This window comes from Papaver somniferum, unplaced genomic scaffold, assembly GCF_003573695.1.
Source record: "Papaver somniferum cultivar HN1 unplaced genomic scaffold, ASM357369v1 unplaced-scaffold_117, whole genome shotgun sequence".
NCBI classification, from domain to species: domain Eukaryota; kingdom Viridiplantae; phylum Streptophyta; class Magnoliopsida; order Ranunculales; family Papaveraceae; genus Papaver; species Papaver somniferum.
Genome location: NW_020620714.1, coordinates 6,210,608 through 6,228,400, shown reverse-complemented (window position 1 = coordinate 6,228,400; position 17,793 = coordinate 6,210,608). Strand labels below are relative to the sequence as shown.

General features: G+C 36.1%; 2 protein-coding genes across 2 annotated transcripts; both read right to left on the bottom strand.

Moving 5' to 3' along the window:
- Positions 1 to 5,685: 5,685 nt before the first annotated feature.
- Positions 5,686 to 6,541, bottom strand: LOC113329496. Its single transcript, XM_026576372.1, has 3 exons — positions 6,381 to 6,541; positions 6,199 to 6,262; positions 5,686 to 6,097 (listed from the first exon to the last, which is right to left on the bottom strand). The coding sequence occupies exons 1-3, from the start codon at positions 6,483 to 6,485 to the stop codon at positions 5,859 to 5,861; spliced, it is 408 nt and encodes a 135-aa protein (XP_026432157.1). The 5' UTR covers positions 6,486 to 6,541; the 3' UTR covers positions 5,686 to 5,858.
- A 7,918-nt stretch (positions 6,542 to 14,459) lies between these two features.
- Positions 14,460 to 15,447, bottom strand: LOC113329718. The gene is made up of 2 exons (XM_026576559.1): positions 15,118 to 15,447; positions 14,460 to 14,939 (listed from the first exon to the last, which is right to left on the bottom strand). Exons 1-2 carry the CDS (start codon positions 15,445 to 15,447, stop codon positions 14,460 to 14,462), a joined length of 810 nt encoding a protein of 269 aa, XP_026432344.1.
- Between the last annotated feature and the right edge of the window lie 2,346 nt (positions 15,448 to 17,793).

Sequence of the window (17,793 nt, the reverse complement as noted above, 5' to 3'; positions counted from 1 at the left end):
TTGTGAGGATGAACAAGTAACCGAACTCATTTGAAGATGTAGTTCGGTTACTTGATCCAAACACGCAGGTTACCGAACAGCATAACAATGAAAGTTCTGGCATTCAGTGTTATGTTCGGTTGGTTCGCAACTAACCGAACTTCCCAAAGAAAATTAATTTGATATAAGTGTATAAGGTTCGGTTGGATTGCAAAATGCATGCTTCTGCGATTCAACCGAACTCAGATTAGTCAGTTCGGTTGTTTCGTAAACTTGAACTTAGAGCGTAGCCAACCGAACCTAACAAGATGAATAACCTTGTTTCTATGTTTTTAACCTTAGAGTTCGGTTAGATGGAGGTTTTAAAATGTTTGCGATCTAACGGAACTCATAGGTCATATTTCGGTTACTAGACTAATAAAACCAGTGGGAATAACAGTAAGATTCGGTTACATAAAAAAATTTGTTTCTCTGTTTTTAACCTTAGAGTTCGGTTAGATGGAGGTTTTAAAATGCTTGCGATCGAACCGAACTCATAGGTCATAGTTCGGTTACTAGACTAATAAAACCAGTGGGAATAACAGTAAGGTTCGGTTACATAAAAAATTTTCTTTCTCTGTTTTTAACCTTAGAGTTCGGTTAGATGGAGGTTTTAAAATGTTTGCGATCTAACCGAACTCATAGGTCATAGTTCGGTTACTAGACTAATAAAACCAGTGGGAATAACAGTAAGGTTCGGTTACATAAAAAATTTTCTTTCTCTGTTTTTAACCTTAGAGTTCGGTTAGATGGAGGTTTTAAAATGTTTGCGATCTAACCGAACTCATAGGTCATAGTTCGGTTACTAGACTAATAAAACCAGTGGGAATAACAGTAAGGTTCGGTTACATAAAAAATTTTCTTACTCTGTTTTTAACCTTAGAGTTCGGTTAGATGGAGCTTTTAAAATGTTTGCGATCGAACCGAACTCATAGGTCATAGTTCGGTTACTAGACTAATAAAACCAGCGGGAATAACAGTAAGGTTCAGTTACATAAAAAAATTTCTTTCTCTGTTTTTAACCTTAGAGTTCGGTTAGATGGAGGTTTTAAAATGTTTGCGATCGAACCGAACTCATAGGTCATAGTTCGGTTTGAAGTTTAATAAACCAATGGGAACTATAATGTTCGGTTACCTGCAGAATAATACCAGGTAACCGAACCATAGAGAATTACCATAGGTTTTTTAGCTCCACAGTTCGGTTACCTGCGTAATAATACCAGGTAACCGAACCTTTTCCTGGATGTTTTGGAGTTTTTTGTGTTGTTGAGTTCGGTTAGTTGACCAAATCTGAGAAAGAACCGAACCTGTTGATTATCAAGTTCGGTTGTTTACGAAATAATACCAAACTTACTACTAATTTCTTAAAAATTTGAGTTTAATGAAACACATATGAGTCAAATAGCCAAACTATGAAACCAAACTAAGAAACACATATGAGTCAAGTACCACAATAAGTTTTCTAACCGTAAGAAACCAAAGTACTAATTGTTGCAATCACTCATTTATGACCACCTCGTCGTGAAACTTTTCTACTTCTGCGTTTAAGAGCTATAGGTGTTCCTTCATCACTAGGAGTGTCATCTGCACTGCTTTGTTGTTGATCCATCCGACTTGAACCTTCCCCTTCTCGACGACTCCTCTTCGACGACATAGTCTGGCTTGGATCAACCTGGCTTGTATCAACAAGGTTAGGATTAAAAACATTAGTCCATTGGTTGTAGAGGTCTGTTTGTTGTCGAGTGTCCATCGGCTCTCCACTCCGGATTTTTGCCATCATTTTCTTCAACAACTTAGCACTTTCCTTCACCTTTTTCATCAAAAACACAAGTAACTATTATTTTTCAATACTTTTTAACATTTTGAAAAACAAAAATAAGAGTAAATATCTTACCGCAGAATTCCACAAGTTCAAGGCCTTATCATCACTCAAAGGGGTAGCCTTCATAACCTTCTTAGCCACTTTCTCCATTGTCATCACTTTTTCTTTATCAGCACGGGCTTGTTGGACACTGTTTATCACACGAGGATGAGATATATGTTCATACCATTCCATATATCCAGGGTCAGCGTAATTTGGCTCATAGTACGAATCTGGTCGGTCTTCGACTGGAACAATATAATCCCCAAAGTTATTCCAGTGGTCCACTGATGGAGCAGGATCGTATTTGGGGGTGAAATTCATCTCGGTGTTCTTAGTTCCGACCTTCTTCACCTTGAAGTTGAATCTTTCCACTTGTGGGACCCTTTGGACACAAGTAAGTTGTCTAAGTACCCTTCGAGGATTATACATCGTACAACCCCCAGGATAAAACAATGGTCCATTGTAAGCCGAAACAGATGAGAAATGAATAACATCAGCATCATCCACCTCGTCATCTGATGTAACTCTGTAAGGATGGAAGACCACGTCTTCCACTGTTAACTTATCCAATGTTTCCCTCAACTCCGACACCTTGTTTTCCTTTTTCTTTTCTTGTGCATTCAAAAATTCATATTTACCAGCCGTGGGCTTCCCATATAGCCAAGGTGAGTGATCATGAGATAATTGCAGATTAGGAAAGTGGTCGTACACCCAAACCTATGAGGAGAGTCAACAAATAATACATAGGCAATATGATTAGTAACCAAACGCATTCATTCACTTATATATTTAAACAAACAGACGATATTTTAATGGCATACCTGAACAAGGGTGTATAAGCCTCCAAAATATAGACACTTAAGCCTCGAATCTTTTCTGAGTTCAGCTTGAATGAATGAAAGAACCGCAATGCCCCGAGAATAGTTGTTCACCTGATCCAAGGGGTCCAATAGCTGAAGGTAATGAGCATTTACCACGTGGCCTGAAGTGTCAGGGAAGAAGATGGTTCCAAGGTTATATAACAGATAAGCAGACACATGGTGCTTAATCTTCTCCTCTGTCATCACCAACTTTCCGTTAGTAACCAAATCTTTCGTCCCTGAAAACTCATCAAACAAGGTTTTGAGCTTGATTTTTTTCAACTTCTTCTTGAACGTGCGATCTTCCTCAAACTCATTATACTCATCACCTTCCTTAGGCTCTTTGTTAGCTCGCCTAAACTCACATTGTGCCTTTCTATCGCTCCATCCTAGACATCTTTCGACTAATTTTTCAAGATCTTCATAACTCATCGAGGGATTGTAGCCATCTCGAACACTTGTTCCTGTAATTGGTAGGGCTGTTATTCTAAAACAATCATCCGGAGTTATTGCCATCTCACCAAAAGGTAGATGAAAGGTATCCGTCTCTGGATAAAACCTCTCAGCAAATGCAGTAACAGTGACAACAAATTTTTGGTGCGCATGCTGTATCCCGTTCCATAGTACACAATCAAACACCGCCAAGCGGACCTCATCACACTCATCTTGTATATTCCAAACATTGTTCTTCTGACGTTTCAAAACACGAACAACATTTTTATGATCCTAAAAAAACAACATCATATCTTATATACTAATATATAAAGAAAAGAACAATATATGACAAAATATAATAAAATGACTGAGAAATATAATAAGATTGAACCATACCTTTGTCGCAAAGATCTTGGAAGCCCATGAGTTTTTGTATCCCATCAATACCTCCCCGCCATCTCTTGGGTACCATAAGTTGGATTCCTTGGCGGCAAACACAAATCCTGATTAGGAATGTATGAATATCTAGCACAAGGCTTTTTAGGCACCTTTTTAGGTTTCTTTACCACTATTTCCGCTTGTTCCTCTTCATCCGAGTCCTCCTCTGATTCATCACCATCCGAGTCCTCCTCTGATTCATCATCATCCTTATCTCCATCCTTGTCTCCATCTTCCTCATCATCACCATCCTCATCATCGCCACCCCCATTCCCCCCTCCTTGAGCTGGTTCATCTTCTCCACCTTGATTGTGTTGTTGATTGCCAATCTCTTCCACAATCTCTTCATTTACTTGTTCGATTACGTTGTAATCGCCACCCTCATTTCCTTCTCCTTGAGCTGGTTCATCTTCTCCCCATTGATTCTCCTCTTCATGTACCGCATCACCTGTTTGTTCCATAATCTCCTCATACACTTGTTGAATGACATCGTCAACATTATCTCTATTGACATCGTCTCGGTTGACAACGTATTTGGTTCCACGCTTAGAGGCACCCAAGTGTACCCCCCCTCTAGGCGGAGGAGTTATCAAATCTTCAGGTAATGGTTGATTGGATTTATTACCTCTGACACTAATAAAGAAAACAAAATATATTAGAAATAAATCACAAAAAAAGGTCAACTTAAACAAATTATTGGTGATTCAGGGTAAGGTTCGGTTACCATATCATGTTTTGCGAACAAACCGAACTCAGAGGTTCGGTTACTTGTAAAATTATGAAGGTAACCGAACTCAACCTTTAGAAAAAAATCAGATTTTCAAGGCTTGGGTTCGGTTACTTGTAAAATTGTGAAGGTAACCCAACTCAACCCTTAGAAAAAAATCAGATTTTCAAGGCTTGGGTTCGGTTACTTGTAAAATTGTGAAGGTAACCGAACCTTCTCCTGGATGTTTTAGCATGTTGTCATGTTTTTTGGAACACAAGAGTTCAGTTACATGGAATTTTTTCTTACAAACCGAACTCATAAACAATTTCTTTCTAATGCTATTAACCCAAGACTTCGGTTACATGCAAAATTGGCGAACAAACCGAACTCATAAAAATTTCTTTCTAAGCCTAGAGTTCGGTTACATGGAAATTTTACAATTTCTTTGCGAAACAACCGAACTCTGGAGTTCGGTTACATAATCTGAATCACAAACTAACCGAACTGTTCTTCGTGTTCTTGAGTTCAGTGAGTTCGGTTAGGAAACTAGGGCAAATACAAAACACGATCTAACCGAACCTAGCACTGTAACTACCATTCCAAGCCTATTTTGATGATTTCTAGTCAATTGAATCACAGAAAAACAAATTAAAAAGAATGGGTTTGTCGAGAAATACCCTCGAATCGATCCCATGGAAGATTCAGCGTTGTTCTTGCGGCTGTTGCGACGAATTAGTTGCTGCTCCAGTTGAACTTCTTCCTCAATTTCGGGTGGTTGATTAGCTAAACGTCCTAATGATGGACCTGTTCCTGGATTACGCTTGGTTTTCTTTCGACGGACCATTGTTATACTAGATTGATTAATCGACGATGAAAATTTTATGAATCGACGATGAATCGATGATGTAGGCGAGTTTACAAAGAAGAAGAATAAGAAGAAGAAGAATAAGAGAGGATGCGTTTTTGTTTTTTCTCTGTGCGTTTTTTTTTTTAATATTAGGGTTAATATATCACGGTTAGGTTAGTATTAGGGTTAATGTTAATTAGGTTAAGGGCAAATTAGTAAACTTGCTAAGTAGGATTATTGTTAGGACACCCCTTATCATTGTAGGGTGGGTGGCCTAATAAGACCATGATCCCAAAAAAACCATGGTCCCAAAAAAATGATTCAAAATTAATCTTATCATTTTTAGCTTCTCAAACATGTTTGAACGCATAGAAGGGCTCCCTTCCGTTGTCCAATCATGAGCATTGGGATAGCATTTATTGTACTGTCCGCTGAAATTATTATTTTTTGGCCTGAATCTAGTTTACCTATTTCTAGTATCACCCCGGCACCGTGATGTCAGTGGTCATCATCAGAAAGAAATACTATTGACTGATCTTTTATTTAATTTTATTGATGCCATCAATTATACTTCGTCTCTTTACAAAAACAAATGGTTTTGGAATCTTCATGAAACTGCATTTAGCAAGAGATGAAAAGAGAGACTAAATAATAATCTTAATACATGCACTGATGCACAGTTTGGTTCTATATGGTAAATACAATCTTCAACAGAACAAAAACAAATAATACGATGATAACTTGAGTTGGCAAATCCTGCTGCATAAATCTATGACCTTGAAATTCAAGCCAATCACCAACACTTGGTTCGCGCCTTACCGGGTGCATTTGTGATACCCTCACATTTGTATCGGTTTTTGTATCTTGTCCGGTGTGGATCTGGTCCCTAGCAAGCAAGCGAGTAGCTTCTGCTGTATCATTGTGTTCTTTAAAAGCAGTGGAATAAATTAGAAACGTCGTACAAGTTTTTGTGTAAAATTGAAATTTAATACAACAACATGCAGATGAATGAGATTATAAAGATTACCTGCTGCTGTTAGCAGAGCATCTTTATCCCCTCCCCTGCGTCGAAAGCGAGGCACAGTGTACCACTGTTTAGCCATTTACATAAGTACTGGAGAACTCAATTGGTAACCAATTTTCCATTTTAACAAGGAATAGCCAAGATCACCAATATATCTAAAATACATACATACAAATTAAACTTACAGTTCTATTTATTTCTACTCTGCAATCCTGTCCACCGCCACCGCAGTTATGTTGACTAAAATTTAAGTGCCGGGGAAGTTGCTGAAAGTTAAGATAAACCCCCATGATGCTTCACCTAAGAAATTATTTCACACACCAATAAATGGTCATGTGATTGATTCTTTTTCTGAAATGCGGATAAGAAGAAAGAGAGTATTAGATTCTTTATTAGCACCGAACAATAGAATTAGCTAAAGCGTCATTTTCACCCACCCAACCCAAGGTTCATTTTCACCAAAGGTCGCATATATTTTGGAGTGAAATGTTTGTGATACACTCAATTATTTGGCTTATAAAATTTTCCATTCAATTACTATCAGTAGTTTATCACCGTCCCCTGTAATTTATTGCTAATTTTATTTATATACTCCCTCCGTTCTTAATTAATAGGTTGGTTTTGTTTTTAGAAAAATTTAAGGAAATTTAGAGAACTAATCATTGAAAGTGGTCCTCATTACACTTGTCAATAAAAAAAGTGAAGTAATAGCATCTTCAAAAACAAACTCCTGCCGGATAGTACAGCTGCATCACCATGTTTCAATTTGAGGGCCTGCAAAAAGAATTCCAACAAAATGCGTAACACAACATGAATTCCAACAAAATGAAATTCAACAGAATATACACTTAGAAAAGATACAAGTCATTAGAAATTTATGAGCAGATATTCACCCAATAACTCAAAACTTTACTAGTGTGTGAAGCTAAAGTAGTGTCTAACACATCTTAGAATAGCAAAGAGAACCCATATTATAAACAAATCTAATCAAAATGCAACCACGTGCATATGAGTTTACTGCACATTAAAATTCTACATTAAAAAAATCGAAACAAGATGCACCCTGGTGCATCTGAGTTCACTGCATTATGAAAACTAAGCATAGCCAAAATTACTTACTAGTGGAAAACAGCAGTTTCGTGACCGATAAAGCTAGTCAGTTAACTCATATCTATGACTTGCTTTGTCTGTCGAAGACACAGTCGCCGTTTGAGCGTCTTTTTCAACTATGACGTGTCTACGAGGGTCGTTGAAAATCTTATATCAACTGTCGATTTGAACGGTCAAAACGTTATGACTGTCTTGCATCAGTCATAAATATAAATTTTAATATAAAAAGAATAGAGGCCTGATTAAATCTGACTAAATCTGAAATGAAACTCAAATGAGAATAAATGAAAACCAAATTCAAATGAGAATCAAATGAAACTCCAATTAGAATCAAATGAAACTCAAATTAGAGTTCAAATGAGAATTAGATGAAAACCAAATTCAAATCAAATAAAAATGAGAGTCAAATTAAACTTGCACACAAACAATCGATCAATTTAACATTCATTGATTTCAAATTACCCAAAGGATTAAATCTGTAGTTCTGACCAGTGTCATCTGTCCTCTGCAGCACTACCTCCTCCAGGCTTGAATAGTAACATCCATTGTCAGCACCATCTCCTGCCTCCTCTAGCCAGTTAACCATTGAGTTCCAGAGCTTTCACAAATCTTTGTCTGCAAGAACAGAAACCTAATCAATGACATTGAAAACAATGAAGTGGCTAAGGATGCAAGCAATTTAAACAAAGCTTGTGATTTTTACACGCATAACCAGATTCAAACAGTTTAACAAAGTTTATGATTTATCTAGCAAGTGATATCTCAACTGCTTACCTTTCCTTAGGGTTTAATCCTTGGCGGAACCAATGAAGAATTGTATCTTCTGCAAGCACGTCCTGGTCACAGAGGTTTCGAAAAATTTCAGGGAATAACTTCATCAACTTGCTGTCTTCGTAGCATTGGATTTAAACTTTGTAGATTAATTCAAGATCCAGCTTTCAGTACAAAAGGCATACATAAGCTTTTCCCATATCTACACCTGTAATTAGAAAATGGAACACATTCCAAACAATTAAAACCGGCAGTGCAAAACATGAAAAATACAATATCCAACAAGGACAAATCCGAAGACCAATCTTACGAAAAGAAAAATTCATCATACAAAGAATTCTATGTGCTAGTCAGGAATTTAGCAGTAGCATTGCCAATTCTCTGAGATGCACACCAAGCAGAAACCTCAATTGAAGTTAAAACCATGAGAAGGAAACAAAGAAGCAGACATGATAAAAAAAGCATGCTGACATTTAGGAACTCTATTCTTAAACTAATACATTAGTATTTAAGGATGAACAACCAAGACTAAAACATTTAGACTTTCATATGAACATGGGCGGAAAAAATATTTGTACACAAGTTCAAAAATGCTCATCCTAACATCTTGTACCTTCCCTACCAATAAGTAATCCCAGGTGACAAGGTTTATCTATACTTATCCCGCCCAACTAAAATGAAACCCTTCACAATGTTCCCTTCACAGTGTTTGACACACTGTCTGGTGATTCTAGATACCAAGTATTGATAAAGCATAGAGACAATAAGGTATTGTGAAGCAGTAAAGAATTTATAACAGCTTGTATACAAAATATCGTACTTCAAGAAAGAAGATTGATTGTTTTCAGAAGGACTACCATTTGTAAATAACAACAAAAGAGAAATTGTAATTTTAAATTGCTACTCTAGTCCTGACATATAATTTTCTCTATATTGCATACTCTTTTCAAAGTAACTCCCTACTTGTTTCAATGATCCCAGTTTGACACATTTTAACACCACCGAATGCAGAGAAGATATGTTTGCTGCTAATGAGGCTACTTGGGTATCCATTTACATACATCACATAAAGCAAAAATCTGATTTCCATTATCATTACAAACTCTTGCACTATTCTTATCTTTTAAATAATTCAAACATTATAATACCAATGGGTCATATCTGAACATGATTAACCCTCTCTTCCTAAATGTACTGAGAACTCAGCAAGATAATGGCCAATCATTTCAGGTTTGACTTGAATCTGGTAGAAGGTCTTACCATCCTAAATCCCGAAGGTGCTACAGATCATCTCAGGAACTGTATGCGAGTCCTTACAGAATCTGGCTTCTCATTTTGAGGGGCATTCTCGTTTCTGTTCAAAATATCAAATGATTCATTAATCAAAATCGACTTTAAAACAATCAATTTATGAATATAAAATAAATTGAATATCGAATATGGCAATCACTAGAACACAATCAATTTAAGCACTTGAGGTGTTCTAAAAAGCTTCTATAAAGGTCTTTTTGAGATACAAATAAATGGCAAACTTTCGAGAATAGTTAATACAGATACTAGAATCAAAATGAGACATAATGTTAATCAGTCAGTCAGATAAAAATTACCCCTTGCATATAATTCAACTCTCGTATGCAACACTTTTTCACCCAAGTGACCTCCTTAACCCCGAGATACAAAAGAATATGACACTGTTTTAGCTTAAACCATCTAATCAATTTTGTTCGACTCTACTATTACAACCCAGTGTTCTATACCTTTCTACATAGGCCTTCTTGAGATTCAAATAAATGGCAACTTTCGACAGTAGTCACTACAATAGTAGAATAAAAATGAGAGATAAATTTAATCAGTCAGCAAGATCAAAATCGATACTAACATATCATTCAACTCTCGTGTGCAACACTTTTTCGCCCCAAGTGACCTCCTTAACACTAAGATACAAAAGAATAGGACATGTAGTGGTTTTACACAAAATCAGCAAACGAAGATGTGACTGAGGTTAATCATCACATATACTAAACAGGCCGATTAAGCTTATTATCGTGAGACACTCAAAAATATGAAAGGACTGCAAATACAACCCAAGGATTTAATGGTCGTAATGATGCATGTTATGAAATGAGGAGTAAAAAATAGAACCTCCGGATGTCGAAAATGAACAAGGGGTTTTCTTGGTTACAAAAGCCTACTCAATAACCTAGAATTGGGTCAGGACAATTGCACCAATCACTACACGAAGTATATGTTTATGCAGGACAAGCATGTATTACCATTCACCACACGAAGATTAATAATTCAACCATCATCTAAATAAAAATCAAACTCTCTTTTAAAGCTCAAATTTCTTTAAACAAATTCTGTCTACAATAAAACAAAATATTTATGAATCAAACACAACTAAAACAAGAAGACATGATAGTAAGCAAGTAAAAAATAGCAATCTGAATAAGTAGTCGGACAAACCATTGCATCAAGTGGAATTGTTACAATTTGAACCATGACCTATCTTGCACCATTTTGTACAAAAGAAAAAAATGGTTGGAGAATTAAGATCCTAAAACAATCAAAAAACCCTTTCTATGCTCACTGTTTATCATTTTCTTATTGTAAAATCAATAAAACAATAGATCTAAACTAGTACAACCGCTGCCACAGTGGGAAGGACGACAGAAGAATAATCTGAAGGAATAAGATTTGCCACTTTGTTAAACTAATGTCACACTTCTGTTTCCCAAACTATTCAGGTATTTAAACAAACACCTTATTTGAACATTACAAACACCTTATTTGGGATGCATTCATTTTTCCAGATGTTTATGTCAGTTTCTTTTTTTTTATAAATAAACTAAATTACCGCAATGTTGTGGGGCGGCCGACCGAAGTTTTGGATGGGCGAAAGCATGGGTTTTGTAACAGTATATCTAACAACCAAATTTAATAACATTTACAAGTGTAACAATTATGTGATACTTATTTTGTAGCAATTTGGTAATGACTGTTTATAACAATTTTGTAATAGCAACGGAAGTTTTAGATCTTGTGGCTGAATTTTGCTGATAATCAACGGCCAGGATCAAAATTAAATGTATAGGTGACGGTTTTTTCGCCGTTTTCACGCCGCAATTACCGTCAATCGTCTCGACTTCTAATCGTTTTGATTGCGCCTAACCATAGCCAGGGTTGATGACTCCCCGATTGGCGATCCAATTTTGTTGAAAAAAGACCAATTGGAGTTCAATTTTTGCGATGAAAAATTATTAAAAAAAACGTTGCTGTTAGAAAAACAAATATCAAATATTGGTTTTTCTAGAATTTTTTATTCTCGAAAAGATCTTTAATTTTTATTTTATTTTCTAGTGTGCAGATCTTATCCACAAATTTTTTAAAATATAAACATTATTCGTATTATCTTTTTTAGTGTGCACATATTATTGATACATGTGTATTTTCATCTCTCCGGGAACTAGTGATCCTCAAGATGTATTGAGAATAGAATTGTGATTTAGGAGGGATTACTGATTTAAGGCAGTAATCCTATATAAAGAAATAGATTCCTAAGAGATCTGGGAAACCAAACTAGAGTAAGGAAGTATACCTAAATAAGGAAATACTTCCTAGCCAAGGTAATATTCCTAGAAAGGAAATAAAACTAGAAAATGAATTATTCCTATATAAGAAAATAGATTTTTAGAAGGTTTGAGAAACCAAACCAAAATCTATAAATATATATGTTTAGCTCATACCTAAAGACATCTAGAGAGTGTGGTTTGACAATTACAAATGGAGGTTTAACATATATACGTTGAGAGAAGTTTGTGAGGCAATTAGTTATTGTAAATACAAACTTAGCAAATAGTTTAAGGTTATTTACCTAGAGAAGTTGTGAGTGTAACAAAGAGAGAATTTTGATCGTTTACTTGTTCATAATCTTGAAAAGATATATTTCTCCGTATTACCTCTTGTGTTCTTTTTTTTTAATTTTCGTCTATTATTATTCTGAATCCTACCTCTATAATAATAGTCACCAAGGTACAAAGATCATACGTATCAATCATCCACAACCTTTTTTTTTTCATTGTGCAACTATTATTCGCAGTGTTTCTAGTATGGAGATATTATTCACAATTTTAATTAACCTTCCGTAATTGTGTAAAGTATAGTATATGCATTATTATGGGAGCTAAAAAAAACCCACTTTTGATCCCATAATTTGTGGAATACATGTATAAAAGTAAAAAGTACACAAGTAGATATGTGCATAAAAATATGCATAATCAGTCAAATCCAGAAAATGAGTTTAGAAAACCGTTTTTAAAAAATTAACAAACACATTATATTGAAGTTGTGTAGAAAATATGCACAACCAGAATATGCAGGAAATATGTACCACTAAAATCTACTAAAAAATGTCTACAACTAAATGGTCATTTTGGTTTTTCCATAATAAAAATTGTTCAAGGAACATGAGAATAATATCCATAATTTTTTTTATGACCTTAGATCCAAGAGAATACGGATTATCTTTGCAGGGTAATAAGAATAGTTAACCCTGCTATCAACACCACTAAAACATACAATATTAAAAGTAATATCGTTAACCTCTCCAGCTGTATTAACCAATGAACTCCGACGTCGAACCAATCTGTAAGCCGATCTCTAAAACTTGGTTCTGGTCTCCCCACATATGCTTGTAATGTATACTGATCACGATCAATTCTTTGGTTTCTGACATCTTGTCCCCTGTTGATGTTGTCTCAAGCCAATAAGCGAGTAGCTTCTGCTATATCATTGTTGTCTTTGAAAGCAGTGGAATAAATTAGAAACGTCGTGCATATGTTAATTTTTATCCGAATTACTTAGGTTGTGCTTCACATTTGACATTAAAAATGAAGGTTGAGTTATTATTTTTATGCATCAGTACTGGTCGAGTTACCGTGAAATCTATTGCTACCTTAAAAATCTAACCGGGCTACATAAAAAAAATTCTTTAAATTAACTTCGGTATACTGTACACTCTATTGCTACTGTATAAACTAACGTAAAATTTGTTCGAGGTTTCAGATTCAACCCTAGACAGGATCTTTTACAGGAGAAAAGTATAATCCTTTTCTTGAACACCGAAATCCCAGATGCCTTCTTCATCGAACTCCACATCTCTGCTTGTGATGACCTTTTTATTGATTGGATCGTACAACTTGTATCCCTTGGATTGAGAGTCGTAACCAATAAATATGTACTTGGCACTCCTGTCATCCAGCTTCGTTCTCAGCTGGTTCGGCAAATGAGCATAAGCGATACTTCCGAATACTCGTAAGTGTGAGACGCCGGGTTTCACTCCGCTCCATGCTTCTAAAGGAGTCATGTTCAACATGCTTTTTGTGGGACATCGGTTTATCAGGTAAACCGCACAGTCAACCGCTTCTGCCCAAAACTCCCTGGGCACTCTCTTTATCTTCAACATACTCCGGGACATATTGAAAATTATCCTGTTTCTTCTTCGGAAACTCCATTTTGTTGAGGTGTATATGGAACCGTAAGAGGCCGACGGATTCCATTATCTTCACAGTAAGACTCGAACTCCTTCGAGGTAAATTCACCTCCTCTGTCTGATCTCATAACCACAATTTCGAATACGCTTTCTTTCTCCACAAGGGATTTAAATTTCTTGAAATTGGAGAAAACCTCTTATTTTTTTTTCAAGAAATAAACCCATATTTTTCGACTAAAAACGTCGATAAATATGAGGAAATAGTTATTTCCACAATACGATCTTGGCTTTATTGGTCCACAAACGTCTGTGTGAACTGACTCTAGTGGCTTTGTGGCTCTCGTCAGTGTTTCCTTAGGAAAAAATATCGGAAATGTTTCCCAAGTAAACATCCTTCACACAATTGATCCGGGTGGTCTATTATTGGCAAACCTCTAACCATCTTTTGTTTGGACAGTAACTTTAATCCTCCAAAATTTAGATGTCCATATCTAAGATGCCATAGCCATGACGAGTCTTTCACACAAGCCGTCAGACATCTCGCGACGTCATTTTGAATGTTCAGATAGAACATCCTATTTCCCATCATTGGCACTTTGGCAATCAGTTTTCCTCTCTTATCTCTTACGAAAAGACCAAGGTTTTCCATATTCATCCTATAGTCCTTTTCTAAGAGTCGTCCCAAACTTAATATATCCATTTTTACGTTATAATAAACATTGGAAATAAATTGATGACTTCCATTTTTTAATCGAATCAAAATTTTGCCAAGACCACTCACCGAAGTTTTCGTTCCATTTCCGAAAGTCACGTTGCCAGAAACTGATTCATCAAGCTCCAGAAATTTCTCCTTCGTGTCGCACATATGGTTGCTTGCTCCCGTATCAAGCACTCATGTACAGTTTTCATCATAGTCACATCCTTTGCATGCCACCAACAAGGTCTGGTCTTCTTGATTTTCTTTACTAGCGTAGTTTGCTCTCTCCTCGACAATATTTGAAGAAGGTCGACAGTCCGAAGCATAATGACCAAGCTTATGACAGTTATAGCATTCGACTTGAGATTTGTCATATCTTGGCCTATTATTGTTGCGCCATGAATTGTTTCCTCTGCCACGACCTCTTGTGGATCTCAACCTCTGGCCCCTCTTATCATCGTTATTTTGCTTGCCTCTTCCTATTTCGCCGTAGTAGCCGCGTCCTCTTCTTATAGCATTACTACTAGAGCTCTCTCCTTTGACTTTTAAAGTAAGCTTAGCTTGTAGAACTTGTTCTACCGCTCCCTCTTTACTTCTCTTTCTCATTCTTTCTTCATGGGCTTGAAGAGATCCCATGAGCTCATCCACGGTCATGGATTCGACATCTTTCGACTCCTAAATTGCAACGACGATATAATCGAATTTTTGAACAAGTGACCGTAGTATTTTTTCGATCACACGACTATCACCCATGACCTCGCCATTTCTTCCTAATTGATTAACAACTAAAACTCTTGAAAAATAATCCGATATTAATTCGGACTCTTTCATGGAGAGGGATTTGCAACCATACCTTCTTTACTTTGTCCACGCCTTTGAATGAATTTTTCAAAATCTCACATGCTTGCTTCGCATTAACAGCTCTCGATATCCTCTCGATCGACGACTCATCCATTCCTTGATAGATGAGGTAGAGAGCCATCTTGTCTCTCTTTCTTGAAATACGCAGCACATCTTTTTCATTTTGCGGAAGCGCCGCTTCATCATCCGGTTCAACATAACCTTTCTCTACAATCTCCCATGCATCTTGCGAGCCAAATAACGCCTTCATTTGGATACTCCAATTTTCATAGTTATCTTTGGTGAGTTTAGGTACATGAAACAGAAACATTTCACTAGCCATTAGAATCTTATGGCTCTGATACCACTTTTGTTGGAAATGATTTTGGGGTTAAAGACTAAATGGGTATTGAAAATGTTTTGAAAATAGGTTTCGGAATGACTGAACAGGCTCACAATCACTCAAGTTGGTGTTTAACTAAAACTGAATTTTATTGCACTCAAACTTGGTCGTACACAGACCTTTACAAAAGACTTCTACTCCTTACATTCAGCCACCACTACAAGAAAAACTGGATTAAGCAACCAGGTAATTTTGGTTGCAAAAGTCCATATTGAGTCGCACTAACCCTCAGAGCGACTTAATTTGGCTCTCGCTCTTGAGTTGCAAAAGGTGGGATCTCTATAGGTCTAGAGCAGCTAGGCACTCACTCTAAGAATGTTTCAACTACCATCAGCGATTAACTAATATGCTTGCTTTCAGTTTATTCCAATTATCCTAGTGTGAGTTTCTCTAAACATACTTCAACTACCATTAGCAGCTAACTAATATCACTACTTTAAGTTTATTCCAATTATCGTTGATCAAGTCGCTCTAAATATGCTTCAGCTGCCATGAGCGGCCAACCAGTATCATTGCTCTAAATTTATTTCAGCCATCTTAGCGAGTAATATGTTACGTTGACAAAGGTTTAGAGCAACTTAACTGACTAATAATAAGTTGCTCAAGGGTATTTGATGTACAAGATTTTAGTCGGTACAAACTTTCAACTTGTCTTAAATTAGTTGCTATAACCTTTGAGTTTGTCTGAAATTAGTTGCTCATTACACAGAATGTTCCGGTTCGTTTAAAGGCTTCCGACCAATTTTGACCCGGCTGAATAAAAAATGAAATCATAATTAACACATAAAGCAAATACAAAACAAACTAAATGCAAAATTTTTTTAATTTGTTATCATTAAATTCAATTTACAACATCAATTGTTAATCAGGAAAATTACAATCTCATTTTACAAAAATTAAATAAAAATACAATCTCATTTCTATAAATAAACAAATTACAACCTCTTCAACATACTTTAATTTTAACACCATCGATACAGCTACTTAAAGCTTTGAAGGCTACATCACGCTTCTTCTGAAACTCACTCAGATTCATATTGTTGCGACCTGATACCGTATTTTTTAGATCTGGTTTTGATGTCAAAGTTTAGGCTGCAAAAGTAGAAGGATACCCAAATTAGTTGACTACCTATAAACTTCAATCCTGTAAACATAAAATTAATTAAAATAAACACTAGCTGAAAATTGTGTATTATTTTTTTCAGTGAGAATGAGAAGCAACAGATCTAAGCATACCATGAACGATTCGAATCTTAAGCATCAATCTAGATCTCTATGTCGTCACTTAGATTACAAGGAAAACAAACAGATCTCATTCTTGACACCTCTTGTTGGTTTTGATTATTGATTATTTTGACTCCTGTAGTTGAAGCTTGGCTTGCCATTTTTCCACCATATTTCAGACCTTTGCCGCTGATGTTGTTTCAATTGATGGAACAAAACCAAGAAACATCAAAGAATAAGTACTCAAAAACAGAAACAAACCAATAAACAAGCCTCACAATTAAAAGATTAAATCTAAAATCCTAAACATATGAACCTAAAATAGATCATTGAAGTAAAAAAAATACTAATTCCACATACCGATTTCCTCTTCTCATCAACGGCCAGACGCCGTTGCGAATTCCTAAATGGTGTAGTGATCGAAATTGGTCACAACATTCAAAATATACCAGCATTATTTAAATGTAAACCATCAAAATGTGATAGCATTAAACTAGTCTTAGATCTCGAGACTGCAAATTATTATAACCATTCTTACTTGTGAAACTGTCAACAATATAGAATGTAATCATTCACCAAATTGAGACTCCAACAAATTATCTTACACGAGAAACTCCAGAAACACCATCTTTTAGACCTAGCTACTGCAGAATCAGCACCAACAATCCTCAGCTGCTCAGCACGCTATCATATGCTCTTGTTGTGAGTCTCTATATGCAACTTATTCAGCCATTCCACCTGTGCGAAGCTCTCAGCAATTCAGTGCAATAACCTCAAACGAAAAGCCTACAACATACACAACCAGCACCCATCATGTCATTCATTTCTTCATCATCAGAAGTACCATGAACAGAACATCAACAACAAATATTTCCCTGCAATAGAAGACCCATTGAATTCCTTCTGCTGTGCTATTTGAGAAGCAATACTGTGGTCAAAAAAATATAGAGCAGCTACCATCACAGCTGGTATAATGGCAGCAAATAAGTACATGGGTAGGACTTCTCCCATATCCTGCAGTTTCGATAAAATTATTTTAGTATTTCGTACTTTGGATTAAGA